Below are 27,950 nucleotides of genomic sequence, written 5' to 3'. Positions count from 1 at the left end.
TAGAAAAGAAGGCCACGCCACATTTATTCCACTTCTTCAAGGTGCAAGCCTCTTAACTCCTTTGGCCACTGGACTTACAGGCCTGTGCTCGCTGTTGACAGCAGCTGGCTGCGCTTCCCAGAGCCCGGCGGTGCCTCGGGCAGAGAGAGGAGGACGAGGGTCCCTGAGGCACGAGCACCTGGCCTCGACCGCTCATTCTCTCAACTCTGCCAGGCTCTGCCAGCCCAAGAGTAGAGGCAAAATCAGGCTCTGGAGTGCCTGAGGCTGAAGGTGGGGACCCCCAGAAATCATAGTAGAGGGGAGGGTTGTATGTTCCCCAGGAAACCCCTTAAGAGGAAAGAAGACTGAAATTAGGTCGTCTGACCCAGTCTCCTGGGGGAACCCCTAGAGGCCTCCTCTTCTGTTCCCTGAGAAGTGAAGGCCTGTAAACCCAAGGAGGCGGGTGGGCAGGCCGACGGGAGTGATTCACGTCTCTTCTCCCCCACCGCCTGCCAGCTTTAGCCACGCAGGCCCGGGGGACGGAGGAGCCGTACCTGAGCCTGTGCGAGACACAAAGTTCAGCCCAGGCAGTGGCCTGGCAGAGATGGCCCGGCACCCCAGGTCCTGCTGGGCTGCTTCCGGCTGAGAGGCAGTGGAAGGTAATGCTGGTGACATCTCCCAGCTGTTGGCCAGGAGAGAGGTAGGCTGATGAGATGGGACATCCCCCTGCGTCAGGTCCCGCACTGCAGGCAGGAGAGCAGGGCTTGAGGGATTCTAATGCTTCAGGAGGTCGTGCGCCCCATGGAGCTCGGACATCAGGAGTCAGGAGCTGCCGGGGGCCTGCCTAACCTGGAAGTTAAGCTACCGGTTAGCTTCCCCGCCCAGGCGGAGAAGCCTGCAGCCAGCACCCCAGGACCTAACGCAGTCAACTTTCAGGAGCACCCAGCCATTCCAAGTCCTCAATTGTCTGCTTGTCGCGTCCTTGCCCCCAACTCTGGTCCTCATCCCTGACTACCCTCTAGAATCCCCTGGGGAGTTTATAAAATCCCCAACCCCTGGTGGCACCAGAGTCCCTTGGAAGCACCCCTGGTAAATCCAATGCAGCCAAAAGTCAGGAGGAGGGGAGGTGGGGAGAGGAATTCGAGTTGTTTCTGTGGGCTCTTTGGCTACAGCTCTGACTCAGGAAGTGAACATTCGCTAAAATAAAGTTTCGAGTTATCTGTAAATAAACTCCGTATCACAGCAAGAAAAATTTATGTCCCTACTAAAATTAGAACTTCCTGCCCAGGAGTGCCCTTTGGGAAACCATCTCCCCCTGGCAGGGGTTAAGAGGATGGGCCAGGCCTCCTCAGCCCAAGAGCAGCCTGAAGCTCGGGAAAGTTCTGCTCTTGGCTTCCTAGCTCCCAGCTCCTGGGAGCACTTGCCATTTAGTGAGCCTTCCCCTCTGGGCCCCCTCTTCCCCTGCAAGTGGCCATCCTTCTTAATCCCTAGTTACCGCCAGCAGGGAGGGATGGCCACGGGGAGGGAACTGAAGCTCAAAGCGGGACAAACCTTCCAGGTTCAGGCAGTTTGGAAGGAGCAGTTAGGGGGCAGGTCCTGTTGGAGTCTGTGCAGATTCATTCCCGGTGCCCCTGGTTACCCCAAGGGGAAGTGACAGACGAAGGGTGATAGGGAGGGTGTGGGGCATGCGCGCACATGCACAAGTGGGTGTGTATGTAGACAGGCCCTCTGACCTTCAGGGCAAGGACCATCCTTGATGCCCAGATTAGGTCCCCTCTTCTCTTGGGTATTAAAACTGTGCTTTATAAGAGAAAGACGACCAGATGACAGGGCTTTTTCCCCATCAAATGCGCTTACTTATGTGAGAAGTTTGTCAGTGTGTTATTCTCCAGCTTTCTTTTGTGAACGGCACTGGTGCAAAAAATCCAAAAGTCTGAGCCTTGCTGCACCCCTTCTTGCCCCCCTTGCCCCCACTCTGGGGAGGCGACCCTGACCTGAGGTGACCCAGAGTCCCTGAGGCTGAGCCTGCAGCGTGGCGGCCCTGGGAACGCGTGCCCGAAGACGGAGCCCACAGGCCAGAGACACACAGGCCTCGGGCAGTTAACCCAAGTTCTGTGCCGCAGTTTCCTGGCGCGGGACTCTGTGCATGGTCGTGGAGGTTGAAGAACAGTCTGGGGGAGGCATTAGGCGGAGTCCACATTCCCAGGAAGCAGGACTGGCCACAAATCCACATGCCTCCAAGCACCACCACCCTCCCCTGCCCTGCCGTCTACACTGAGCTCATGTCCCCAAGACTCCAGCAAAAGCCTACAGCTCACGAAGATGGCAACCCACCTAAGGACACGGCCAGAGCTCTGAAGTGACTGGAAGAGGGACGCCTGTCCTCACACCTGCGTGGGCAGGCACAGGGAACCCAGGGTGCCTTGAGGAGCCACCCGTCCCCACGTGCAGTGGGAGCTCCTTACCCTTCAATGATGCGGTTGTTGTCTTGAAGGTCAAAGGCCAGCAGCTTCATCTCCTCGCAGAGCTCCTGCATGCTGTCCAAGGCAGAGGCCAGAGAGGGGGCTGTGGCTGAGGCCGAAGCTTCCGGCCTGACCCCTTCCCCAGGAAGCCCACCACCCAGACTCTCTGGATTCCTGCCTCCCAGGCCTGAGGCAGAACCCCTCCAGATCTCTCCTCTGCACCCTCCCCTCTCCCCCACCTGTCTCTCCACACACACGCCCCGCCTCCTCTCTCCAGCACTTACTGCAGAACCAGGTCCATCAGTGCAGGGCTGGGATGGGGAGCTGTGGGGGGTGCTGAGACCTGAGCCTCCTTTGTTCTGTCCTGAAGGAGCTGGTGAGATAACTGGTCAAGGAGCTGAAGGGAGAGCCACACTTTAGTCAGAAGGGAGGGGCCAGCAGGTGTGTTTCCTTGTAAGGGAGGTGTGAGGAAGGCTAAGGAAAAGGTAACAAGATGGCTCCCGGCCTGCATCCCCGGGGCACCCAGAATGCCCAAGCCTTTCCTGCAAGCCCCGGCTTCCCATCCTGGGAGCGTGGCTGACAGCCACCCTCACTCGACTGTGCTTGGAGTTAATGGTCCAGACTGCCTAGTTCCTCGGGGTCTACCCCACACCCCTGTGGCCCAGCACAAGCCAGGAGCTGCAGGGAAGGGGCAGGGCAGCCAGCCAGCCTCTGAAGGAGCTGCAGGTGCCTCGGGCTGGGGACCGGAGAAGAGACGCAGCCTTCCCGGAGTCCGTGTGTGGGTCTCTCCCCAGAAGGCAGACTAAAAGACCACGGAGAGTTCATGTTGCCTCTCTCAGGAGTAGCCTGGAACCTCCCCGGCTGCACGGGGCCTGAGGAAGATGTCCCAGCATTCTGGAAGCTCAGTCCTTGCAATGACCTTCAGTCTCAGACCACCCGGAAGTGCCTTCCATTCTCTCTGTCCCCACCTTAGGGCACATTTGTGTGTTAGAGACCTCCAGCCCCACAAAGTGCTTGGACTCAGGGAATGGCCCCATGGCCCCAGGGTGCCTGACTGACCTGGCTTCCTCTCAGCAGCCCCGGTGCCCCCCGGAAGGCCCCACACCTTGCCAAGGCCCTCCTGGGCTCCCTGGGCTTCTGTGTTAAAGGCAGCCACGGAACAGCTGACCATGCGCAGGTGGTTCCTGGTCTCGTGCACCTCCCTGGAAGGGAGCAGGTAAAATGTCAGAGCTGGGTTTGCTCATTCTGACAGGGGCCCGTCCAGCTGCCCTTGGGGTCACCACCCAGACACGCGGAGAGGCTTTCCAGACAGCAGAGGATGGAGATGAGGGGTCCTGGCCATCTGCCTCCTCCCAAGCGCGCCCTCACCCCCACCATGGACACTTCTGACTGAGATGGCCCAGGGCCGATCTGAACCATGGTGAGAGTGAGACCACAGGTGGCCGGGCCCGTCACACGTGCTGGGAAGGATGAGCTCAGGGCCAGGTTAGGCTGCAGACAGAGGAAGCCCATCCTAAGGCACTTACTATGGCAACTGCCCCATTTCCAGAGCAAATCAAGGTCAGGACTCTTTCATAAATGAATTCTCTTTTTCTCTCCGTGGAGGGAGTGAGCAGGACCATTTTCCCCATTGCACAAAAAGGAAACCAAACCAAGGACAGATAAACCAGCAGTGGATTCTCACCCCTGCCTGCACATCAGAATTAACCTGGAGGCGCTTATAAACTGCTGACATGCAAGCCTGACCTCAGACCAATTAAATCAGAATGTGTGGTGGGCTGGGGGTGGAGGGCCTGTATTCTAACGTGAGGATGGCTGAGTGCCTGAGTCTCAGCCCCAGAACAAGCCCACAGGTCATCGGGGCCTGAGAACCTGCCCTCAGGAGGGGCCGGTGTTCTCACAGGCAGAGGAAGGAGGGAGGGACTCATCTGAGAAGGGAAAACCCAAAACCCCTACTGGGGACCCTACGAGAGGGTTCTATCTGAGGGCCTCATTCCAGAGAGCTCTTCTCCCCAGAGAGGGGGTTTCCTAACAACCACCTGGGAATGTGGAATAAGCCAGATTTTTGAAGCAGTTCATACACACATACTAATCTTTGGTCCGCTACTTACTAGCTGTGTGATATTGAGAATGAGACCTGGGCCCTGAGCCTCAGTTTCCCCATCTGTGGAGTGGGGTGATATGTGTACTACCTAGGGTAGATATTGTGGGATAAAATAACCTAGTGGACAGAAATCACCTAGGTGCACAAAACCACTCCTGTTCTGGCCTTTGTGCCTTTACTCCCCTCAGTCAGGGCTCTGCACGCCTGGAGGGCCAGGCCCGGCAGGGCCCTGGGGTCCATGAGCTCAGCTCAGCGGGGAAGGCCCGACTATTACCTCATCCACTTGCCGTGCGTGACTAGGGACGTCTGGTACTTCTGCACACACTTCTCCTGGAATACTTGCAGGAGCCTTTTGGCTAAATGACCAAAATTCACTCTGAAAAGACAGGGACCCCGAGGCACAGAGATAAGCAACCAGAGCCAAACAAGGCCAGCATCTCTTAGCGTCCGGCACCCACGGCGGGGCTGCCTGTCCAAACCAGCAGGAAATGATGCTCACACACACGGATCGTGGGCTCGGAGCAGCCGGTACACACGACACAGCAACAGAGAGATGTGGGAGAAGGGCAAGGGGCCTCAGAAAACACACACGCCCGCAGACTCAGTCCTCACAGGGAAGACGAGCTGGTTCTGGAGAGACTGAGAGAGAGACAGTGTGTGTGTAAGGGTTAGGGGCAGGTGTAGAGCCGGGGGAGTGAGTCTACAAGTGACCATTGAAATCAGAGAGGGTCTCCTGGAAGAGGAGAGTCCAGGACACAGAGGAGCGGAGAGCGGCATGCGGGAGCGCTCAGGCGGAGGTCAGAAGCAGTAAGTGGTGAGCGGAAGTCAGTGAGGACAATTAGGAAAAGAAATACATCATTTCATACTAGAAATACATCCAGTTACATCAAGACTGCTTCAGAGAAACCTCCCTCTGAGTCAGCTACATGATCTCCCTCCCCTGACCCCGGATAACCTGCCCCACATACAGTTAGCCGCGTCTCTTCTGTCTAAGCCACGGCCTGGATCAGAGCCCTCCATCAGGTCCGGTCAGGCAGAGAGAGAGAGCACCGCTCCTGGCCCGCACACCCACCCTCCCGCTCACCCACCTGCCAAGGGCACGGGCCACTCACTTGTCCAGCTTGTGAATCTGCTCCTCGTTGTAGCCAAGGCCTGAGGGGAACAGATAGGAATGTTGTCACTTGTCCAATCAGTTAACAAAACAGAATGCCACGAGGGTGTGGGGACAAGGACAAAGATGAAGGTGGCTCAGCCTGGGCCCTTGGGAGCTCACAGCCCACAGGACTCAGGAAGGGCAGAAGGAGTGAAACAAACAGCCAGCAAACTGCATTATGCCAAGCGGGGTGTGGGGCAGGGGGAGGCATGAAGCTGCAGAGAAATTGCTGTAGGGCTCCTGGGGCCGGGTGTGGAGAGGTGATACTTGGGGATATGTCAGGGCAGGGTGTGGTGCACGAGGACCTTGAAGGACGCATGGTCAGCCCCAGCTCCTCATCCAAGTCCCCTCCCGAGCGGCTGATGCCTGCACCTGCAGGCCCCATTCCTGGCCATTCAGGCTGCAGGCAGAGCCAGTTGGGCTCTGCAGCAATGAGCTGGATAAGCCAGGCCACCGCCCTGTCCCTTGCCTCCATTCTCTGCCACCCCCCTTCTTGGACCAGCCACTTTTGCCAGAAGAGCTGGTTTTCGCGACCCTGGCCACGCCTGTGATGCTCATGGGAGTAGGGAGATGCTGCCCCCTCCTGGGCTTCAAGGGAATGGTCCTCCAGGCTAGTGGCTTCCTGAGGATGACCCGACTGGGGAGGTCTGCCTTGCTGCCCCCCTCCCAGTTCCCTAACAGCAGAACCCCCTCCCTGGGCTCTTTGTCCTGGGCCTTGCTCTCGCTTGCTGAGCACTTGTGAGGTCACAGCTCCAAGTCCCAGCCCAGCCTCCTGGTAGCAGGAGGTGGTAGGCAGGTGACCTCGCCTCACCGAGTGGGCTTCCTCATCCATCATATGTAACAGCAGGACGAGTGTGAGGGGAGAGAGAAAACCAGGAAGCATATTTCAGAATGGCGTCTTTCAACACTCCAGGGGGTAGCAGTCAAGGGTTATTCTTCCCTTCCTTTTTAATTTTCATAAAGGACTCTTGCAGACCCATAGAAACAAAACTGTTTAAGGCGTAAAGCAGAGTAATCAGAAGCATCCAGACCTGGACTGCTTGGGCTGTTTAGTCTCCCAGGGTCTTGGTTTCCTCAGCTATAACTAGGGGAGGGTAATGGTACTTAGCGTTTTTATAAGCATTAAATAAGTGAAGAGCATGCATGGGTTAAATCAAATATATTATGGAAATTAATTTCAGCTGTTTGTTTTTACTTTTTTCCTCTCACTTCTTTTTTTTCTATTTATTTTTTTAACATATGCAATTATTTTCCATCATTTACACTACAGTAGTTACAATTACACTCCAAACAGAAAAGCAAAGTAAAAAAAATCAAAACCCCAACTTCTATTTCACGTAATTAAACTTATACAGAAATTAGAAGGTTATGTAACAACTAGTTAATCACCTAATTTCACAGCTTTCTGAAGCGGCGACCGTTATATAGCAGCTTATCTATGATACATTCAAGATACATGATACAATTTGTTACTTGCCCATAAGCTAAAACACCATGCAGTGTTTTTACTTTTTAAATGTTGGCACGTAGAGAACTCAAAGTTGGGTATGTTGCTGGCATCACATTTCTGTGGGTCAGTGCTTTTTAGGTAATTCTAGGGACAGAGAAGAACTTGACACTCAAGACCCATCGGGAGATGCTTGCAACGTGACCGGAAAGGGAGGGGACTGGCTCCTGGCATGTTAGTTCCCCAACTCCAAGAGTCAGTTGGGGTCCCCCAGGCCCCCTCCCCCACTCCCCAGTCCTCCCCTGGGTTCTGTCCTACCCTGTCCCATGATGGCAGTCACCTCGAGCAAGCAGCCACCCATCCCTGAGCTTGTAAATGAGCTGCCCCTCCCGGAGGGTCTTTGTGTGGATAAGCAGAAAACACAGGCTTAGTTGGGCAAGTGGCTACATGACATTTCTTCAGATCCTCCCTTGTCTGGGAAACCTGGCTATTTTAATGAGCCAAAGACAGAGCGGATAGGGAAACATTCCTTAAACTGTAAAGTGCCCTGCGGAGGTGAGGGGTCTCTTTCAAAGGTCACCTCTCCCGTAGCAGCCAGGCTCCAGCCGGCTGAATCCCTCACCCATGCCATCTCTGCCTCTTACATGGCATTAGGTACAGGCGTCACATCCCTCACTTCACATGGGGACCCTGCCCTAGACCAGCTGCACCCCTGCTGGCCCCACATGAACCATCCACTTAGGAACCTCCAGCAGCAGCACCGGTGCTGTATTGAGAACGAGTGGATAAGCAGAGGGAAGGAAGGAAGAAGGGAGAGATGGGAGAGAAGCAAGAGAGCGGGGGTTGGGGGGGGTTTGTGTTCGCTCTCCCCATGGCTCACCCGGCCTCATTCTGGATTTCTTGAACTGTTTGTAGATGAGGTTCATCTTGTCCAAACAGCACTGAATCTGCTGGATGCTGTGGGCAGGAGACAGGGACCAGGCAATGGGAGAATCAAACGGCACAGAGTAAAGGGGGAGGGAGGGGGTGGCGGGGCCAGCGGGGGTTGCGAGGTGTGGGGGAGCTGCCTGTCTGCGGAAGGAGGCTCGTTGCCACAGTTCTGGGGGCTAGTCCAGAAATGAGAGTGACTCTCCTGTCCCTAAGCTTGTTTGAAGTGCCTTGGGGTCAGCCAGCCACCTTTTTCCGATGGTTATTGTTTCTCTCGCTGTCTCTCTCTCTCGCTCTCTCTCTCTCGCTGTCTCTCTCTCTCTCTCTCTCTCTCTCTCTCATCGGCACATACGCACACAAGGTGCTTAGTAAGAAATAAGATAGACAAAAAGCCAATCGGGACAGGGCACAGAATGGCCTTTGCTACACTAGGAGGTTTGAGAACAGAATCCAGGCAGGAGCCTCGGACCCTGAGAGTCTGGGAGTGCCTGGGGCGGACCCTGGGGTGTCCTGAGTGGGCAGAAATCTCTCTCTGGTCGCCTGGGAAGAATAGAAACAGCACCCTCTTGGCATAGTCAACAGCTGGCACATAGAAGGTGCTTAAATAAATGAATCAACAATCCCTATCTAAACCAACAATGAATCCAAGGGTCCTCAGTCTTGCCTGGAGGCAGGGGAACGCGGGAGATGACCTCTTAAGGACCTTCACCCCCTAGCGTTTAAGGTCAATATTGTTTCTTCCTTCCCTTTTCAGGCTGGATACAAACCCCTTGTCTGAGATGTTAAGTGTGTGTGTGTGTGTGTGTGTGTGTGTGTGTGTGTGTGTGTGTGTATTGTGGGGGGCAGGGGTGCTCTTCCTCACCCTCAGGCCTATTTAGCTACACTTCCTTCCAGAAGCCCCTCCCAGCGACCCCATCTCAGCTATTATTGGGGTGGACTCTGGGCAGGGCCCAAGAGGGCTCCCGGGGCTCTTTGGGTCACCCGCCCTTCAGAGAACATGGGATGAACGAGACCTCACAACCGGTTTTTATCCAAAAGACTCAGGCTAGATACGGTGCGAATGAGGGGTCTTCTGATTTTACAAAGGTAGTTCTTTAAAAGGCTCTCTTGTGGAACAGCATCCCTTGTGAAACACAGTCCACGGTCAGAGACCTGGAGGAACATTCGCTGTAGGCGGGATGGATAGACTAAGAAAGAGCCTCCTGTCGGCCGAGGTCAGGTTTTGTAACCAAAACAAAACAACAAAAAAACCCTACAGTTTTCAGAGCTCTTTGATTTCAGAATTAAGGGCCTGCGTTACGGATCCGTGCAGGCACTGAGCAAGTGGTCAGGGTGGAGCCCCTGGCACCGGGCTGGGAGGTGGGGGGTGGGCGATTTTATGTTTGTTGAAAGGGAGAATGAGGCTTTCGAGGGTGTAAATCCCTGGCGTAGGCTCTGGAGGTGGGCAAACCTGACCAGAAGCCCCGTCACTGTCATGTGTCACTTACTGGCTGTGGCCCAGGGCACATTAGCCTCCTGACGTGAGCTTCCTCATCTACAAGAGCAGCATACTAGTAGTATTGTGATTTTGAGGATTAAATGAGACAATACAAGTAAGAGTTCCAATCCAGGGAAAGAGTTGAGCAAAGGTTCAGAAGAGAAATGGAACAAAATGATTCCTTTGTTTAGAACTACCGCACCTGCCAGGATTTCTAATTTACTCTCGAACTCCCAGGGGGTGCAGGACCCCAGGTCCTTTTCTACTTCTGGCCAGTCTCAGGGGACGGTCTTGCACATTCTTGGATCTCACTTTACTACCCCATGCCCAGCATCCTTGCCCAGATAAGGGAGAAAGCAGGCCAGTTCCTAAAAAAGGCTGCTGGACCTTCTGAGCTGTGCACCGCTGCCCCCACCCCCATCCAACCAAAAAGGAAACTCCCACAGACCTTCTGTCCGCAAGTACCTGATCCCGGTTCTTCATCAGCTCGGAGCTCAGGGTGCTTAGGCTCGTCTGGGTCTCTGTGATGTTGTGGGAACATCTGGAGAGGGCTTCAGCCAACTGGAGGACAAAAATCAAAGGGACAGACCCCCAGGGGGTCCTCAGCTCTGGGTGCTGATGGCAGCCTGACCAACCCCCCAGCTCTGCTCTTGACAGTCCCCCCCAGCCCCAGCCTCACTCACAGCCCGTAGCTTGGACCTCAGCTCTGTGATTCTCTTCAGTTCCTGCATCTCGGGCATCCCAGCCACACTGCTGAACCTCCAGGGAAGGACAGAGAAAGGACACGTCTGGGGGATTGGGAGGCACAGCTCTGTGACCTCATGTTGAGGATGGCACCTTTGGGACAGCCTTGCTGGCTTCTGGGGTATCTGGGGAGTTTTGTGGTTGGACCAGAGGAACCAACGTCAAGAGGCCCCTACTCACCAAAGTCATACCATTGCTGAGCACTGAGAGGAGTAAAGATTGAGGTAGATGGAAACAACGTGAATCTATGAAAATTCACGAGTCCATGAAGCAAGGTGACTGTTAATGAACTCCCTTATAGGAATATTTACAACTACAGGAAAAACTAAATTTTCTTCCCAGTAGATACTGTACTTCATAATAGCCAATAGCTTACTAATAAGGGGAAAGTGATATTTTATAGAATACTAGCCAATAATATTCCAGGACCTGGGATGATTAGCATTGTGTTGCCCCCAGTGAAATGATTCGCTTGGGCACGGTGTTAAAATAAATGATTCACGATTAAGGCACGAACATTTGTGTTGTGCCAAAGTAACAGCACACTGGTTCTTTCACAGGGAAAATGTGACCACACAATAGAGGAATTAGCTGGTCCCCACCCAATGAGGGGGAGATACGAAGTGTACTTGGTGTCATCTGTGATCTATTTAGCCAAAAAATGTTCAACTTGAGTCCATCCAGGCTTGAGAACTCTCAGTTTATATGAAATGCTGGGAGAAAAGGAAAAGAGCCAAAGGGTATCGAGAGGAAGCACCAGGTGAGTCCAGAAAGTGGGACAATGGGTGTTGTCCCTCCAACATGCTGGTGCCATGAAGGGGGAGGGGAGAGGCGGTCTGTCTAGATCAAAATCGATTTAAGGAGCATAAAAACTGAACACAAAACGCGATCTTGGAGTGGACCCTGGCTTGGATAAAACCAGCTAGAAAAGGAAAGCAGGGGGCTACTTTGATGGTAGAGGACTTTAGAGGAGATGAAGTGCATTGGCCTGGGGCCGGAGAGCTCATTAGCTGAGAAAAGCAGGTTCTAGAAGAGCACGTACTGTAAAATCTCATGCTGGTAACTATATATACTTACATGCATAGAGTAGAAAACTACCTAGAAGGACGTGTATGACTCAAGGGCGACAGCCCAGCTCCGGGCGACAGGACGTGGTGCTTGTATTTCACGCTTGCTTATCTGTATTCTCCAGCTTTCTACAATCAGCATATACTATTTCTATCATGGTAAGACTCAGGGGAAAGAATCCTGTGTGCTTTGGCTTGGGAATGGCGGGGGTACGGAAAGAAGATGGGAGAGCATTAGGAATGAACTGGAAGCCTCATGAGGGTGGGGGCGCTGCCCACTTTGTCCCCCATTCTATCTCCAGTGCCTCGCAAAGTGCTCAGCATGCAATGGTTCCTCGATACACGATTGTTGAATGAATTAGTGACCGTACAAATGGATCTTAGGGCATGGAATATTTGCTGGCAGAAGAGGAGGAGGCCAGCCTGGTCCAGCGGGGCAGGGAGTCAGGGGAGACGGGTCTGAGTGTTATTCGTAGCAGCCACCTTGCCTGTCGTGCGTGATCTGGGCTCAGTCACTTCAGCTCTCCAAGACTTGGGTTCTTCATGTACATAATGGGGAGATAAATTTTCCTGCCACTCAGGAAAGTGTTTGTGGGGATCAAACAGCTAAAGCCCTTGGCAAGAGAGCAGGGACACACACTTTTTGGGGCTCCCTGAGCAAGTTCTAGCTGTCTGAATGGTGCCACGGCATGGCCGCAGCTGCCCGAGATGACCAGGGAGCTTCGGGACAACGGCAAAGACACTCTGCCAAAGAGGTCTGACTTGGAGGGCCTGTCCTGGGGACCCGAGGCAGGAGTGTGCCGTGGGAGAGGTGAGCAGCCAGCTGGGCAGTGGCAGCCACTTTATGCCTGGGGCTTGTTAAAGTATCTCAGGTTCCAGAATTCACAGGTCTAAGGATGTTCAAAAAAAGAACAGAATCACAAAGCGTCTGAGGTGGGAGGCTTCAGAGATCATCCAGTTCTCTCATTTTGAAAAGGAGGAAATAGTGGCTCAGGTTGAGGGAGATACCAGTGGCCTGAGGTCCCTAGAGAAGAGCGTGGACTGGCTTCTGACTCTCTGCTCAGGGCTCTTCCTGCTCTCCGCACTCCTCCTTGGTGGGAGGCGGAGATACGCCTCCAAGCAGGCACTGCTGAGCCTGCCTTCTCTAGACGCACCAGGCCTCCGAGGAGCCGTGGAGCCAGAACGGGGACAAGAGTGGCCAGCAGGCCCAGGACTCCTGGCCCAGGGCTGACTGTCCCTTCTCCACAGTCCTCGGTCCAGGGCAAGTGGGCAGATAAATACCACAAATGCTCTCTCTACCCATTTCTTTCCGGTCTCAGAACCTACGATAGAAGTCCACCGGTCATTTTATCAGGGTCCACTCTGCCAGCGGGACCTTCCAGGACCTCCGTGCATTCTCTCCTCTGCTTTCCACCTCTCCACCCTGCTCTACCTTCACTCTGGGATACTTTCCATTTTTTTCCCCCATTTTGACTATGACTTCAACAAACCTCACCAGCATCCCTTCCCCAGTCTCTTCAGTCACGGCCCCCTTTTCTGTCTCTTCACAGGACCTTCCACCTCAAGGTATTCTCTTTCACTCTAGCCTTTAAAGCTTTACCTCTTCCAGGAAGACCTCCATGATTGCCTCTACCTCTATCTAGTCTTTCTTTACCAACCATTCTTTCACCTCGGAATGGCTACCTCCTGCAGGGGGATGTAGACCTGTGCACGGGGTCACATCTAACCCTGGACCCCCTTTCTGTGCCCTGGACAGAGCTCTGTTTGAGAAGCAGTACTGGTGCCACTGCAGCCCCTCATACCTACCACCATGTGGAGACTCTCCTCTGCCTCCTCCGGCACCACTACTGCCCTCTCTGCCCCATCATCGGCATTGCTGCTGCCATTCAAGGGAGCAGGGAGTCAACACCCCCCCCCCCCAGGAAACTCCCCGGATCTTCCTGAGGATAAGGGCCAGGGGATGTGAGGGGCGGGGACAAGAGGTATGTCACGCAGTCTCTGCTCTCCTGGCAGGAAGGCTCTAGCCACAGTTGGCTTCCCTGGCCTGCAGGGCCCCTCCTACGACTTGGACCACAGCCCCCATGCCTTCCAAGGTTCAGGGGGCTGTGCCCACTGCTCGAAAGTGCTCCGGCCAAGGGAGTCTTCCTGCTTCTCATCTCCAGACTCCTTAGCTTGCTTCCCTCCTCCCCTTTCTCCCAGTCTCCTTGTATCTGGCCCATCACCCCTAATCAGCTCAAGTCCGAGGAGTGGTGGGCATGGAGCCCCAAGGTGGGGCCAGGGGAGATGGAGAAGGTGAGGACAGAGACAGAAGGAAGAGCGTGGGGGATCAGACCACCCAATCCCAACTCTGTCAGGCCCTGGGGGGTGCTGTGCTACTCTGAGGCTTCGGACCTGCAGAGGCCATGCCCCATGGGCCCCTTCCTCCCCACCCCCTGCAGCGCAGGAGAGGTATGCATGTAGTCACCTAGCAGGGTCGGGAATGAGGGACGGGGTCAGAGTGCCCTCTGCACCCCTGAACAGCAGGAAGGACCAGAGCTCTGGGTGTGGGGAGGCGAGGGGCATGGTTGGAAATACTGGGGGTGAAGAACAGGCAGTCAGAGAAGGGCTGAGGGGTCCAAGCTCACACCTGCTGCAAAGCACCCCTGCACTGGGCAGGACACCCACCTCTCGGTGCCCAGGCTGCTGCTGAGGAACAGGAGGGCCATCCGCGTGACCTCCAGTGTCCGCCTGCACGTGACCTGGAGCGTCTCCCTGCCAAGGGGTACTGAGTCAGAGCTCCATCCTCCCTAGGGAGTGAGGGCCCTGCACCCGCGGGAGGGGCCCCAGGACCCTGCAGAAGGGGTCTACTGGCCTGGCTGTTCCGCTTTGCCCTACCCCCCCCCCCAGACCCCAGGGGTACTCACACGAACCAGTACAGCCCCCGGAGCATCAGCTCCTGCCCGGCCAGCAGGGCCCGCGCCAGCCACAGGGCCTGGTAGCCAGCGCCCAGCACGCTCTGAAAATACACAGGAGGTTAGAGGTAGGTTCTCCACCCCTCCCCCCTGCCCACCCCTCCCTGCCCGCCCAGGCTGCCTCTCACCTTGGCAGTGCTGTAATCCGCCTGCAGGTCCACCTTGGGGAAGAACTTGGGGATGTCCTGAGCGGCTGTAGATAAAGACCCCATCTGAGGGGGTCTGGACGAACCCTAAGTTCATCTTTCCTCATTCACCACGCCCATCCGCCCTCACCCCTCTTCCACCTCTTGCAGAGCACTACCCCCCCAGCCTAAATAAATGCACTTCATGTGCTCCTTTACAATTGCAGTCTCTCACTGCCCCCTCATGTCCTCTTTGGAGAACTGCACCCTCATGCCAAGGTCCCAGAAACAGCCAGAAGATGGGCTAAACCCACCCTCATGCCCAGGAGTCTCAAGGCTAATTCTCCTTTCCAGCACTGGAGACCCTGAGGAGGGTGAGATGGGCATCACTCAAATGAGAAGAATTGGTACTTTTTCTAGAACTTGGAAGACAAAGCTCTGGGGCCCTGACCACCCTTGCTTCCCTCCATCACCTTAGGCTCCTGCTTCCTCCAACCCAAACTATCCGAGGCTCTCCCACCGATTGCAGAGATTGTGGAAATCATATTAAACCCAGATCCCCCTCTTCCACAGCTCCGTGGATACTGTGAAGCCCAGGGAGGGCAAGCCACTGGCCTGAGTCACACAGCATTGCAGAGGTGTGGTAGAACTGGAGGCCAGATCTGCCTTCTGCGCCCGGTGGGTGCAAAGAAACACCCACCGAAACATTCATCAATACCCTGGATCGTAAACTCCGGCCCCTCATAGCAAAGAAGAGCCAGCCTGAGTGGCCCTACTCACGGTCCCTGAAGGCCAGCCCCTTGGGGGTCTCACTGGCCATGCTGAAGAGGGTCAGGGGGCTGCTTGCTGTTGTGTGGGTGATGTGCTGCGCTGAGAGGCTGGGCTCAAGGACGCAGACGTGACCCTCAAAGAGGTACTCCTGATGCTGGGGGGCCACACTCGTCTGCTTGTACACGGCTTCCAGAAAGATGGCTACCCTAAACACACAGCGGGGCAGGGGAGCAGGGGAGGGCAGGAAGTGTCAGCAGTCAGGGTAGGGGTCCAGGGGACCCAAACCCCAGCTAAGACTTTATCCATGGAGAGGGCTTAGCTTTTCAAAGGGAGGGACTGGGTGATTTCCCCTCTAATCTGGGGTGGAGAGACAAAGGTTAGAGCTCATGTGTTAGGGGGGATGAGACGGTAGGAACAGAACACAGGAGCTCTGATACCCAGCCTCTGCCTTCGCATCCCTTTCCTGTAACACTGCCATGAAAACCCACTGAGTCCTATAAAATGCTCCAGAAATAAAGATTTCCATGAGCAATGCATTTGGGAAATACATTGCCCCCCCCCCCCCCCCCCCCCACGCGCGCATGCACACAGCCCTTAAAAAGGTTGCTGATCTCTGGAGTCTAACAGCAAAGGAAGGACTGAAAGGACTGTTTTACTTTAACTTTGTGGAACCAACATTTTCCAAACTAAGATTGGGCCCAGAAGCCCTCCTATCGAAACAGCCCACAGAGTGCCGCCCTTCTGCTCGGGCAGAGAATGTTCTGGGGCTCCTGCCGCTCACTCACGTGTTGTGGGCGTGGATGTAGACGCGGTGCAGGGCCGCCTGGGACAGGGAGAAGACGTGGACGACGACCCGCTGCAGGATGTCACTGGTCTCCGCGAAGAACTGGTCGAAGCCCCAGCACTTGGCCTGCTCCACCTCCAGGATGTTGGCCAGGATGGGCACCAGCTGGCTCTGCAGCCCCCTGTGCCCAGGACACAGAGACGGTCAGACTTATCCTCTTTGAGTGGCCAATGGGGGGCATTCTCATGGAATGAGCTAGGACCAAGGTGGCGGGCACGGTGGGATGGGGAGGAAGAGCTAGAAGAAGCCGTTCTGGCAGCCGGATGGGAACAGCGAGGTGGAAAGGGAAAGCCATGCACCCAAGTGGACTGCAAGTGGGGGGCCTCAGAGGGAGGGCTCTCTCCGCAGGGGTAGGTGACACCAGCCCAGACTTCTGCCCCTCCTGCAGGGCCACACTCACGTGGACAGCCGGCAGGTGACGGGGAGCGTGTAACTCCACTCCAGGGGCCCATTCTCCCGCCGCTGAGTGCCCGCGATGGCCCCGGCCGGCTTCTCCGTGGTGATCCGGTACCTGGGGCAGGACAGGACCAGGTCAGCAGTGCTCCTGGACTGTCACACTTCAAGGGATGGCTAACTCAGCATGGAGGGCTCAGCGTGTTGGTTCCCATCAGCCGGCCACTCCGAATTAGCGAATTAGCTTGGAAATGGAAGTCGAGAGTCCTGGCCCTCAGCCAACAAGATCTCCAGACAAGTTCTCTGCCCCTTGTCACCGCCCACTTCCTCCACCCCCTTACTGCGCATCCAGGGGCTGGCGGCCTCGGCACCTCTGTCCTGGATATGCTCCACTTCACAGACCCTCCCTCCCTTCATAGTCCAGCCTTCCCTGCCAGCCCCCGTCTGTCGCCTGCCCATCTCCTTCCCCTTGCCCTAACCTAACCCAGATTCCACACAGCTGGACCCCTGAGCTGAGGTGGGTGTTTGGACCTTCCCACGAATCCACCTTGAACCTCTGCTGCTCTGGGCAGTGCCCTCAGTGGGAGCAGCGGCTGTCTCCAGCTACTTCTGGATAAGCCGGCAGGAAACCTGGGAAGGTCTCTGACCAGGAATGGGGTGGCAGGGTGCGGTGGAGGGGTACTGGGTCCTTGCCCCTCTTTTGCCCCTGGCAGGTTCTGAAAGCACGCTTTGGGGCCTCAGCTGAGGCGGGTGACACAGCGGAGCACTAAAGGGAAGCACTGAGCTAAGATAAGGGACTGTGATCATCTCCCCTCAGTCAGGGTGGGGCTCAGCTTCTTGTTTGATTGGTTGATAAAGGAGGACCGGAAAGGAGCCTGGGGTGGCCCAGAGGAGGACCAGAGAGTGAGAGGTGGAACAGGAGATACAGCAGGGAGGAGTGGAGGAAGGCCCAGGGCCTGTCCCCTCTGTTCCCTGCCCAAAGCCCACCGTACATCATCTCCTTGTTGCGCCGTGGCCCACCGAAGGGGACGAAGGGCAGGCTGCCGGTGGCTGCGTGGTACAGGGTGACCCCGATGCTCCAGAGATCCACGGTCACCCCGAATGTCTTCTGCTGGGGCTTGCGAAGCACCGCCCGTTCATACATGTCAGGGTGCTGCCCAAGAGGGAAGAGAGAGCAGCCACGGAGCGGCGGGTGGGTGAGGGGCCGGAGCCCCCATCAGTCCATCATACCTCCTCCCACCACTTTTGGTGAAAACAGAATTATTAGAATCATCTCCTTTGTCATTTCAAAAATGGGTGTGGGGGCGCCTCTGTGGCTCAGTCAGTTAAGCATCCAACTCTTGGTTTTGGCTCAGGTCACGATCTCACGGTTTGTGAGTTCAAGCCCCACATCAGGCTCTGCACTGACAGCAGAGCCTGCTTGGGATTCTCTGTCTCTCTCAAAATAAGTAAATAAACTTAAACAAAAAAACCCCAACCACATTGGCATGGAGTTAGCCACACTCATCCAGAGCATTTCCATGGGCCCACCCTCTGCCCTGGGGAAGTGGTGATAAGCAGTGACCCGTCCTTGGTGAGGACCACATCAAGGAACTAACTGCATAAAGGAGACCTAGGCAGGAGGCCTGGCCAGAGGGGTCTGGGCAGGAACACTTGACACTTGGGCAGGGACACTTGACACTTGGGCAGGGAGCCCCGGGCAGGGACACTTGGGCACCAGGCTCCAGGCAGGGACACTAGGGCAGGGACACATGGACAGGGGGCCCAGGCAGGGTGCAGCACCACCTTTTTTGTCTTGGACAACAGAATTATTTCTTCTGGTTGGGGTGCAGGGGTGACAGATACCCTGCCCCATGCGGGGGAACTGACCAGAGCCCCTATCAACAGCCCGCTTACCAGGTACTCCTCAGTGCCATAGACAGAGACAAACTTCTCATCGTCATCCAGCTCCCGGGCGGCCCCAAAGTCCGTCAGCTTGTAGATGCTCTGCCCCTCCTCCCCCATGAGGCGCATGATGTTTCCAGGCTTGATGTCCCGGTGGACAATGCCGTTTTCCCGCAGGTGGTTCATGCCGGCCACTGGGGACAGAGGGTGGGCTGCTAGCTCTCTGGCCAGGAACAGCTCAGTGTCTGGGACTTCTTTTTGGGGGAGAGGCTGTCCTTGGGCCCAGACAGAGAGTTCGCATGGGCTGACAGAGCCACAAGAAAAGCAGGACAGACATAGGGACAGGGCAAAGGAGGGGGGCCCAAAGACATGGTGTCAAGGTTCCACTGGGATTCTCTAAGAAATCAAAAAGGACGGTGTCTCTGCCTCCCCAAGGATGGCATCCCTTTTCTTGTCTGATTTATTTTAAAAAGTTGTAATAGAGGCATCTGGGTGGCTCAGTCGGTTAAGCATCTGACTTTGGCTCAGGTCATGATCTCAGGACTCGTGGGTTAGAGTCCAGCATCAGGCTCTGTGCTGACAGCTCAGAGCCTGGAGCCTGCTTCGGATCCTGTGTCTCCCTCTCTCTCTGCCTTCCCTTGCTCACCCTCTGTCTCTCTCAAAAGAAATAAACACTAAAAAAAAAAAATAAATAAACACTAAAAAAAAATAAATAAAAATTGTAATAAAATATATCTAACATAAAATTTAGTATTTTAACCATTTTCTGTGTATAAACTTCAGTGGCATTGAGTTCATTCACACTGTTGTGTGACCATCACCGCCGTCCGTCTCCACAGCTTTGCCAGTGTCCCAAATAGACACTCTACCTATTAAACTATCATTCTGCATTCTTCTGCCCGCCCCCGCCACATGCCATTTGACTTTCTGTCCCTATGGACTTGACTGTGACTTACTTCACTCAGCAGTGTCTTCTAGGTTCATCCACATGTAGCATGTGTCAAAATTTCATTCCTTTTTAAGGCTGAATCGTATCCCGCTATATGTATATATACCCTGTCTTGTTTGTGCATCCCTCTGTCCCTGACATGTGTGTTGTTTCATCTCACAGCTATTGTGTATAGCACTGTATGAATTCTGGTGGACAAACTGCCTTAAGAATTGTTTTTCAGGCTGGAGTTTTAGACTGCTGATCAGCAGGAGTCAGATAAGGTAAAATCTTGGTTTGCGAGCATAATCCGTTCTGGAAAGATGCTTGTTATCCAAAGCACTCGTATATCAAAGCAAATTTCAAGAACCATTGGCTCAGTTGGGATCATTTGGCATCAATACTACTCATATTGCAAGATATTGCTCATTTACCAAGTTAAAATTTATTGGAAATGCTGGTCTTGCAGAAGAAGTTACTCGCCATCCAAAGTCTGTACTTGGATTCTGTCTGTTCATCAATGTCTGTCCTGGACACGGGACAGATTCTGTCCTGGTCTGTGAACCAGAGCCTCTTAGGGACAGAACGTCTTCTGTGTTTGGCTACCTGTTTCAGACCCTCTGGGACATCACCTTCCCCTGAGGGCTGGGCCTGGGGCCGGTCTGAGGCGGGAGGAGGGAAAGAAGGGGGAGGAGGGAAGGAGGGAGGAGACTTCTGGGTGGGGGTCAGGGAGGGGCTCACCCACACAGCGCAGCACCACCAGGAACTCCTCCTCCGGCAGCCCGAAGGCATTCTCCGGGCTCTCCAGCACACTCAACAGGCTCCCGCTGGAGCAGTACTCCATCACCAGCACCTTCTGCCGGCTGCCCCCCTGTGGGTATGGGTGGGACAGAGACCGGGAGGCTTGGGGACAGAAAAGGGAAATCTCCTCCCTTTCTCAAGAGGGGGGTGACTCAGCCTAGGGCCCAAAGCCCCCATTCTCTAGGTCCCAGCTTCTGACCTGGCCTTCCTTCCTTGGCCTTACAGTGACCCCACACACCTGAGCCCAAAGTTCCCTTTTCCAGGAAGCCCTCTTTGATTTGGCCCTACTACCCGTCCTTACTTCCCTGTGCACATCCCAGCCCACATTCTTGACGCCACTCTACAGGCTGCCGCTCTGGCTGACCTGCTGACAAGCATGTGACCACGTCTCCATGCTGTTGTGACCTGACTCTTTCCAGCCTGTGAGGGTCAAGGACAAGACCGCCTCCCTCTGACCAAGCAGTGGACCCACCGTCTCCTCCACCGCAAAGAGCTTGACGATGTTCTGGTGGTTCAGCTTTCGCAGGACCTCGAACTCCCTCACCTGCACCTCACGGGGTCGCAGGTAGCTGGCGGTGTTGAAGACCTTCACAGCAACCAACTCCCCGGATTTCTGCCGTGGGAGGTAATGTAAGTCCCACCCCTGCCCAGGGGAGCACACCCAACCCCCAGCCCACCTGCCTGACACCAGAGATGAGCAGAGACAGCCTGGCTGGGGACTCAGCTCCTTCCCCTACTCAGAGGGAAAGAAGCAGGTCCAGCGTTGGTTGGGGACAGGGGCTTGCGCACCAGATACCCTGCAGGGGATGGTCCGTTGTTACTATTACTATTTCTCTTGACAATAACCATGACGGCAGCTACCACGCCCTGGTGCCAGGAGCACAGATGGGATTGGAACCCGTTCTGTCTGGCTTCACCTCTTGAGACAGGATGGTGCAGTATGTCTCCTATGTCACAGTACAGTGCTGTGACAAAGGCAGGGCAAATCCAAACAAGTCCTACTTCCCACCTAGATTGGCTGTTCCTAGATTTGCTGCCACTTCCCTGGACCGAGGGCTTGTGTCTTTCTCTCTTACCTGTCCGAAGCTCCTAATCCCCAAGGACCCCTTTTCAGCTCCCCACACCTCTTTCCAAAGCTGCAGTGTCCACCGGCTTCAGATTACACAGGACAAGGTCCAGAGGCCTCTGCCTCACTGCCCACCGGGGGACTGACCGGGCCAAGAACTTCACAGATGAGGGGGCCCGGTGAGGGCCGTGTCCTACCTTGTTTCGGGCCTTGTACACACTGGCGGTGGCCCCCTGCCCCAGCAGGTCATCCGTGTGCCATAGGTAATTGACGGTGCTCTGCATCTCCTGCCCCTGGCTGGCTGGCTGCCTTCTGCCTAGAAAAAGAACATGCAGGGGTGGAGAACTCCATTCCTGAACTGGGGTGGACTCTGGTGGCCTGATGGGTGCCCAAGACCATCTTACAAAGGATTCCACATGGCCATTCTGGGGGCGAGGGGATGGAGGAAGTGTGAAGCATAGAAAGGTTAAGTAACTTCTCCAAAAAGAAGTACAGCTGTTCCCCACCCCTGCCCTGGGGCCCTCAGCCCACAGCCTGCGCCTGTCCTACCACAGGTCACTCTACCTGTCCTCACTCCCCATCTTCTCCAACCACCTCCCCCGACGGGCCATTCTGCAGAGACAAACCTTTCCTCTGTTCCCTCTCCCAGGCACTGAGAGTTCTGGGTTTTTGACATCCAGGCCTGGGATTGTCCCAGGAAGCAGAAACAGTGCCTGAAGGAAGGGCCCCAGGTCAGGCCGAGTCAACCACACCACCGCAAATCTCCAGGATTGCAACATGAGCCTGGAGCCCTTCTCCACCCACTCGCCTGGGCCCACCACTTCCTGCTGCTGTGAGCTAACGACTGCACCAGGCAGCCAGTGTGGCCAGGTCAGCGCCACTACGGAGAGGAGCGACACATGTTGCCGCCGGCAGTGTGTGTGTGTGAGGCTGTGCGTGCACGGGAAGGGGGCGGGGAGGGGGAGACCAGCAGTGTGTGTGTGAGGCTGTGCGTGCACGGGAAGGGGGCGGGGAGGGGGAGACCAGCAGTGTGTGTGTGAGGCTGTGCGTGCATGGGAAGGGGTTGGGGAGGCGGGAGACCAGCAAATCCAAGGGCTCAGGAGCCCCGGGGACAATCTGAAACCCTCTCCAACTCCATGCCCCATCTTTGCCCCCATCCTGGGCTCTCCAAAGGCCAGTTCCTCTAAAAGAGTTGGGGCCTGAGACTGTGGCCTCGAGAATCAAAATCAAATTCTCTGAAAAATAGGGTCAGGTCCGGTCTTAATGGGATGACTGGGAGAAGGACCTTGAGAAGGGCCACCACCTCTTAATTACTCTCCAATTAAGGCTGGACTAGATAGGGCTTCTTCCTCTTCTAACATCTGATAGGCTCTCAACCCTAGGGTCATCAAGCCTGGACTCCTACGGTCCCTTAGCTTTCTTTGAGCCTTATCTCCATAATATTTTTAACAATGCAAATCTTAAGAACGGCAATTCCTTGAGCCAGAGGCCCCTTCAAGAGACTCAGTGGCCAGTTCCTAGTTTCAGAGAAAGTACTGAGTGTGTGCATTTTACAGAAGCAATGGAGACACAGAGAGACAGTCTAATAGCTCAGCTCAGCCCATCAGCCCCTCACCCCAGATGCTGAGGAAGGATCCTGATGGCTGCAGGTCTGGGGATGTGAAGCCTGGCAGGGCACATGGAAAGCAAGGCCAAGGGGTCCAGTCTGGGGAGCTGGTGGGCAGCCAAGTTCACTACCTTCATAATCCTCCCAAGGCTCTTCCCCAACTCAGGCCCTGGTGCTGGGGCAGGGCACAGCTGATGACCGAGGGAATGCACAGTGTTGTGCAAAAGGCAGAGCCCTGGAAGGGCGGTGTGGCCTGGGCTCTGCTCCTGGTCCTGCCAGGGCTGTGCCTGGGAGCTGATGGGTGGTGCATCAGATTGGCTGTGGGTGCACGTTGGCCCCCAGCTCAGGTGCAGGGAAGGGCTGCTCTCCGGAGTTGCTTGGATGAATGAGGGTGGGTGGTGGAGCCTGGGCTCCCCCTGCCCCACCCACTGTCTGCAACCCCGTCCTCCTCCTGGGGGCTCTACTGCAGCCAAAGCACTTACCCCGTGCTCTAGGAGCCACGGGTCCGTCAGATTCTTCGGGGCACGCGTCTGTTATGTTTACTGTCTGTGGCAAGTCCAGGAGCTGAGCTGCACCGGAAAGAGGAGGGCGGATGAGAGGCACCCCTCAGTGCTCTGTGATTCTCAGCCACAGTCAAAGGCCACCAGCCCCAGCCCTTTAACCCTTTCCTGTTTGTCACCCTCCCCCACAGGGCTGGGGGTTTCCAGCCCATTTCCCCAGTGGCTCCAGGAGACGCTCCTCCCCACTCCTGGCACTGGGGCCAGGGAGAGAGACCCCAGGCTGTGCGAGGGCAGGTGCCAAGGGCCAGGCGGGAGGAAAGTGTGGAGACGGAAGCTGAACAGGGTGTCGGTGTTGGGAAGCAGAGCCCAGAAAGGAGTCGTGGGAGGCAGATGGCAGCTCTCCTTCACTCAGCAGCCCTCCCCGCCTCTCTCTCTGACCTCCGAGCAGTCCTTTGCAAGGGTGACCACCAGAAATAGCATTCAGGGCACTGCCCGAGGGGGTTGGGCCCCTGCCCCGGTCCAGTGACCCCTGCAGACTCGGCACACTCACCCCATCTTGGCTGCGATGGTGGCTTGCAGGCTTGCGGGAGCGCGTGGCACCCGCCGAGCTTTCAGTAAGTGCTGTCATCCCCGGCTGTGCGCGGAATGTCCTGGTGGCCACGGCCCCTGGGGGACCCCAAGGCTGGGTTGGCTGCAGGGGCAGTACAACACCCCTGGAGCTGGGAGGGTCGGGGGCAGAGGGTGTCCTCCCCAGCTGCCTTCAGGGCGACTCTCTACCCTGCTCTGAGCCGGCCCTGCTCTCTCACACTTCCTGATTTGGTTCTTTCTCTCTCTTAAAGGGCCAGAGGCAGCTGGGTTGCGGCAGCCCTCTGGCAGGAAGGAGAAGAGAAAGGATGCTCTGAGCTCCCAAGTGGAGGTGCCGGGACCAGAGTTCGAGGCATGGAGAAGCCTGGAACCGAGGCTGGGCGGCAGTGGTGCCCACGGGGTGCCCTCTGGGCATCTGCCATTCATGGAGCAGAGAACTCCAGGACCCTGCTCTGAGTCCACTGAGCAGGAGCAGGTTGGGCAAGTGAACCTGGGAAGACCGAGTTCCCACACCCCAGAGTCCCAGGGAGGCCCAGACCTGTGCCTCCCACTCCAGGAGCTGGGTCTGACTTATCTTCCCAGCGAGCCTGCAGAGGCCCAGGAGCAAACACTGGAACCCATGTTATGCCCTCCAGCATGACCTTGAGCACAGTCCACATCCCTTCCCGGTTTCTTTACCAAGGTTAGTAGCATTTACTCCACTGGTTGTGTGGACGACTACTCGGAACACAGGTATGGGAATGCTAGGGAAACTGGAAAGCGCTTTACCGACTTCGAAAGCATTGAGGCCCACCCACCTTTAGAAATTTGCCCGTGATCTTCAGAGACTGCTGGGGCTGGCACAAAGGTGTGCCAATGTCCCAGTCGAGACTCAGTGCCCCACATCCAATTTCCTAGGAAGCTGGAGAGGTCTGCACTGTTCGGGTCAACTGCGAGATGGCAGTTGGATAAGAAATGGTTAAAACCAGGAAATTCCATGTTTCTATAGAATGTTGGAGGGACTTTCCCAAGGCCACACCTGGTGGTTTCCTCTGGCAGCCGCACCCCTAGCACAGCGACACAGAACTGGAGCCCAGCTGAGAACAGATAGATATACCTGCTGATAACCCCACAGCCAGAGGCATTGCTGCCGGGCCTGCCCAGAGCGCTGCCCTACTGGCTCGCGGTGGACCCAGGAGAAATGTTGCAAGACCCTCTCTGGCTCTCCATTCCGGGTTCGCAGCTTTCCACCTGCCTGAAATGTGGGAGAATGGTACTTCTTGGCACCTTCTGATGACGTGGGGCCAAACAAAGCCTTTCATCGCTGGTGCGAGAACTCCCCCACTCCCACCCACCCGCAGCGCCTGCCCTCTAACCCTGAATCTGTTAGACTCGGTGTCTGCTCCAGTCTGGGTCGCCTGAGCGACTGTCGCGAGCAGAGCCCCCTGCTGGCCCACAAGGGACGTGTACCTTTGAGGAGAAACCAACCTTTGTTGTTTTAAGCCAGAGGTTAAGTCTGCCCATTTTTTTCCTGGTGAACTTGATCGGTCCTTGCCAGCACCCTACTCTTCTCTCTCCAGCAAGCTCAGTCTGTCATTCCCAGTGTCTTAAGTACCTTCCAAACAATGGACGTGTGTCTAGCACCTGGTGGGAAGCTGTGGCCCTTGGTGATGAGGGCACACAGATGAGACCCAGGCTTCTCCCCAAGAGCCAGGGTTCAGAGTGCCCGGTGAATGGTCTGAGACACGCACCTCAGCTGGTGATCTAGTGAACCTGGCACGACAGGGAGCAGCAGAGAGCGGGTGGTCAGGAAGGGCTTGGGAGGAGAAAGCATGCTCCACCAGACTTCGGAGGGAGGGGAATGAGGCAGCGAATTGGGGGTCTGAGGTGAGGCATTTCAGGCAGTGGAAACGTGCAGGGGCACAGAGGTGTGAGGAGAGGGCGGCTTGCTGGGGACACCACATGTGGTAAGGCTAGAGAAGGGGGGAAGGTGGGAGGTGGGAGGCGAGCCAAAGCCCTGTGTGGTGACAGGTTTCCTTGTCCCAGCATCCTCCATGAGGTCACATCCTCTGTGTGGACAGACTCTTGTCCCAGCTGGGCAGCGTGGCCCTTGTTTCATCGGTGGGGAGGCGCAGGAGGTGGTGGAAGTCTGTAAGAGGCCACAGCACATTTTCTTGAGTGGCTCTGAGGAGTCCTAGAAATACAAGTGGCAATTGGAAGGTAGGACAAGGAGCAGCAGTGGGAAGAGGGGGGTCTTTGACAGCGGCTCAGCAGCTCGCAGGGGAAAAAGCTCACGTCTACCCTCTACAAAGGCAGGCTGGGTGTGTCGTGGGCGGGGCAGGGGCTTCGCGGTCCCAGAGGCTGGAGTCCTCCTTCCACCCCTCGGCCAGCCCTCCAGTGTGCTGTCGTGTGCTGCGCATCCCTTCTGCCCATCCTGCTGGGTCTTGACCTTGGGCAAGTCACCCAGTCTTTCTCATAGAGTTGATGTAAATATTCATTGCTGTCTCTGCCCCTACACGGCCTGTCTGTCACAGCCGCCTCCCCTGCCGGCACCCTAAAGGAAAGAAGGACGAGGGCCGTGTGTACTCACCGTGCGCCAACACTGATGGAGGGCCGAGTGAAGAGGTCTCAGAGCCCTGCTTCTCGCCACCCTCACCACTCAGCTCCGGCCGTGAGCTTTGGGGGAAAGAGGGGCCATGCACCGCAGCCAGATCGGACTCTCCTTCCCCAAGTGGTGGGGAAAGGGCTCGTGGGAGCAGAGCCGAGCCACTGAGAAAAATGGAACCCTGTGCCACCAGGCGCTGTCTTCCTTGGTATGGAAGAAGACTTCACTCATTTTCTGGACTCTCCAAGCCTCCTGTCACCACTCCCTCCTGCCCTCAGCTAAAGCCTTCGCCTTAAACGTCACTGAAACACAAGAAGCAAATGAAAGGGCGCTCCTTCATCTTCTCGCCCCCACATCCACTGCCTGCCTTGCGTCACACTGCCTTCCCTCCAGTGAGACAGAAGCGCCTCTTCTCGTGGCCACGGCCAGCCTTTCCATTTGTCCTCTGTGACTCACCCTCTCCGGCACATTCCTTCCTCTCATCCTGCTGGATCCTGCTGTTGAGCAAGCAGGCCTCAGAGATGCCCTTTAAAACAACCAGAAACCGGGTCCCTTGGTCCCTTTTGATGCTCCCCGTTTAAAACAGCACCTTTACATCAGTTGCTGACTTCCCGCCTCCACCTTCCCTTCCCAGTGGCTGCCCAGCCCGCTCCACTCTGACCCATTTCCCAGGTACAGAAAGAGCTCAGGCCACCACAGAACGGCCGCTGCTCCAGCTGGCCTGGTCTTACCCACCAGCGTTGGGCAGCTGAGCCTCCCTTCCTGGTGACACATGTCCTTCACTTGGCGTCTGTGACACTGCTCTCCCAGCCACGGACCTGTCACTTGCTCCCTCTATCTGTCTTCTTTGTCAGCTCCTTCTTCTCTACTGGGTTTCTAATGATTGGGATCTACTTTTTTCCATTTACATATTCTCCCTGGGAATCTCATAGTTTGAATACACCCATAACAAAATAGGTCCCAAGTTTCTTTGCAGGTATGATCTGTCCCTAAAATCCCACAATCATATATTCAAGAGTCTGTGATATTTCTACTTGGATGTCTAGCGATCAACTTTCCCAGGCTCCACAGAAACCTTGATTAACTGTCCTACTTCTTACCCAGCCACTAACTACCTATTACATCGTTTCATTTTTGGAGTCACACTTCACTTTGGAGTAACACCTCTTTGTTCTCCCTCAGACTAGAAAGAAAACTCCATTATCTGTTTTTCCTGTTCCATATTGTACAACAGTGCCTGACACACAGCGAGCCTTAGTGTTTGTTGACTGACTGATGAATGAGTCTTTGGCACATGTAATATGCCAGAGTTGCTAACCCCGGAGTAAAAAGAAGCTTCATTTACCTACTGAGATCAACATTTAAAGTGGATTATCATTAAGGCCATTTCCTAAATTCATACTCACCTGGTCTCCTTTTCTGGCTTCTCTCTGGGTGGAATGGACCAATTTTCAACCATGTTCATGGTCACTAGCAGCGGTCAAACTCCCATCAGAAAACATAAAATAAATTAGAGCACCGCCCGTCCCCAAAGAGCCCACCTTTGCCTTTA

General features: G+C 55.5%; 1 protein-coding gene and 2 long non-coding RNA genes across 10 annotated transcripts; 1 reads left to right on the top strand and 2 right to left on the bottom strand.

The window, feature by feature from the left end:
* Positions 1-24,043, bottom strand: IKBKE (inhibitor of nuclear factor kappa B kinase subunit epsilon). 8 transcript variants are annotated; one of them, XM_029935613.1, is made up of 22 exons: positions 23,780-24,043; positions 23,212-23,298; positions 21,321-21,439; positions 20,530-20,670; positions 19,998-20,127; positions 18,341-18,522; positions 17,437-17,597; positions 16,452-16,562; positions 15,993-16,172; positions 15,217-15,413; positions 14,440-14,504; positions 14,264-14,355; positions 14,025-14,111; positions 10,233-10,308; positions 9,998-10,110; positions 8,026-8,102; positions 5,658-5,697; positions 4,820-4,921; positions 3,547-3,643; positions 2,726-2,838; positions 2,445-2,516; positions 1-722 (listed from the first exon to the last, which is right to left on the bottom strand). In XM_029935613.1, the coding sequence occupies exons 3-22, from the start codon at positions 21,405-21,407 to the stop codon at positions 329-331; spliced, it is 2,517 nt and encodes an 838-aa protein (XP_029791473.1). In that variant the 5' UTR covers positions 21,408-21,439; positions 23,212-23,298; positions 23,780-24,043; the 3' UTR covers positions 1-328. The 8 variants fall into 8 exon arrangements, with proteins under 8 accessions (XP_029791473.1, XP_029791475.1, XP_029791476.1 ...); XM_029935615.1 differs by having other exon boundaries at positions 21,321-21,435; XM_029935616.1 differs by lacking the exon at positions 23,212-23,298.
* LOC115288348 lies at positions 21,795-27,803 on the top strand. The gene is made up of 3 exons (XR_003906954.1): positions 21,795-21,993; positions 24,069-24,496; positions 26,328-27,803. It is a non-coding gene; the product is annotated as an uncharacterized LOC115288348 (long non-coding RNA).
* On the bottom strand, positions 25,704-26,576 carry LOC115288349. The gene is made up of 2 exons (XR_003906955.1): positions 26,384-26,576; positions 25,704-25,942 (listed from the first exon to the last, which is right to left on the bottom strand). It is a non-coding gene; the product is annotated as an uncharacterized LOC115288349 (long non-coding RNA).
* Positions 27,804-27,950: the final 147 nt, after the last annotated feature.

This window comes from Suricata suricatta, chromosome 3 (genome assembly GCF_006229205.1).
Source record: "Suricata suricatta isolate VVHF042 chromosome 3, meerkat_22Aug2017_6uvM2_HiC, whole genome shotgun sequence".
Classification (NCBI taxonomy): domain Eukaryota; kingdom Metazoa; phylum Chordata; class Mammalia; order Carnivora; family Herpestidae; genus Suricata; species Suricata suricatta.
This window is presented reverse-complemented; position numbering and strand designations above follow the sequence as displayed.

Excerpts from the sequence above, each read along its gene's own strand:
- IKBKE (XM_029935612.1), bottom strand. Across the intron at positions 15,414-15,992 it reads TACATCCACGCCCACAACAC|GGTAGCCATCTTTCTGGAAG; the intron begins GTGAGTGAGCGG and ends CTGTGTGTTTAG. Across the intron at positions 4,922-5,657 it reads CAGATTCACAAGCTGGACAA|AGTGAATTTTGGTCATTTAG; the intron begins GTGAGTGGCCCG and ends CTGTCTTTTCAG.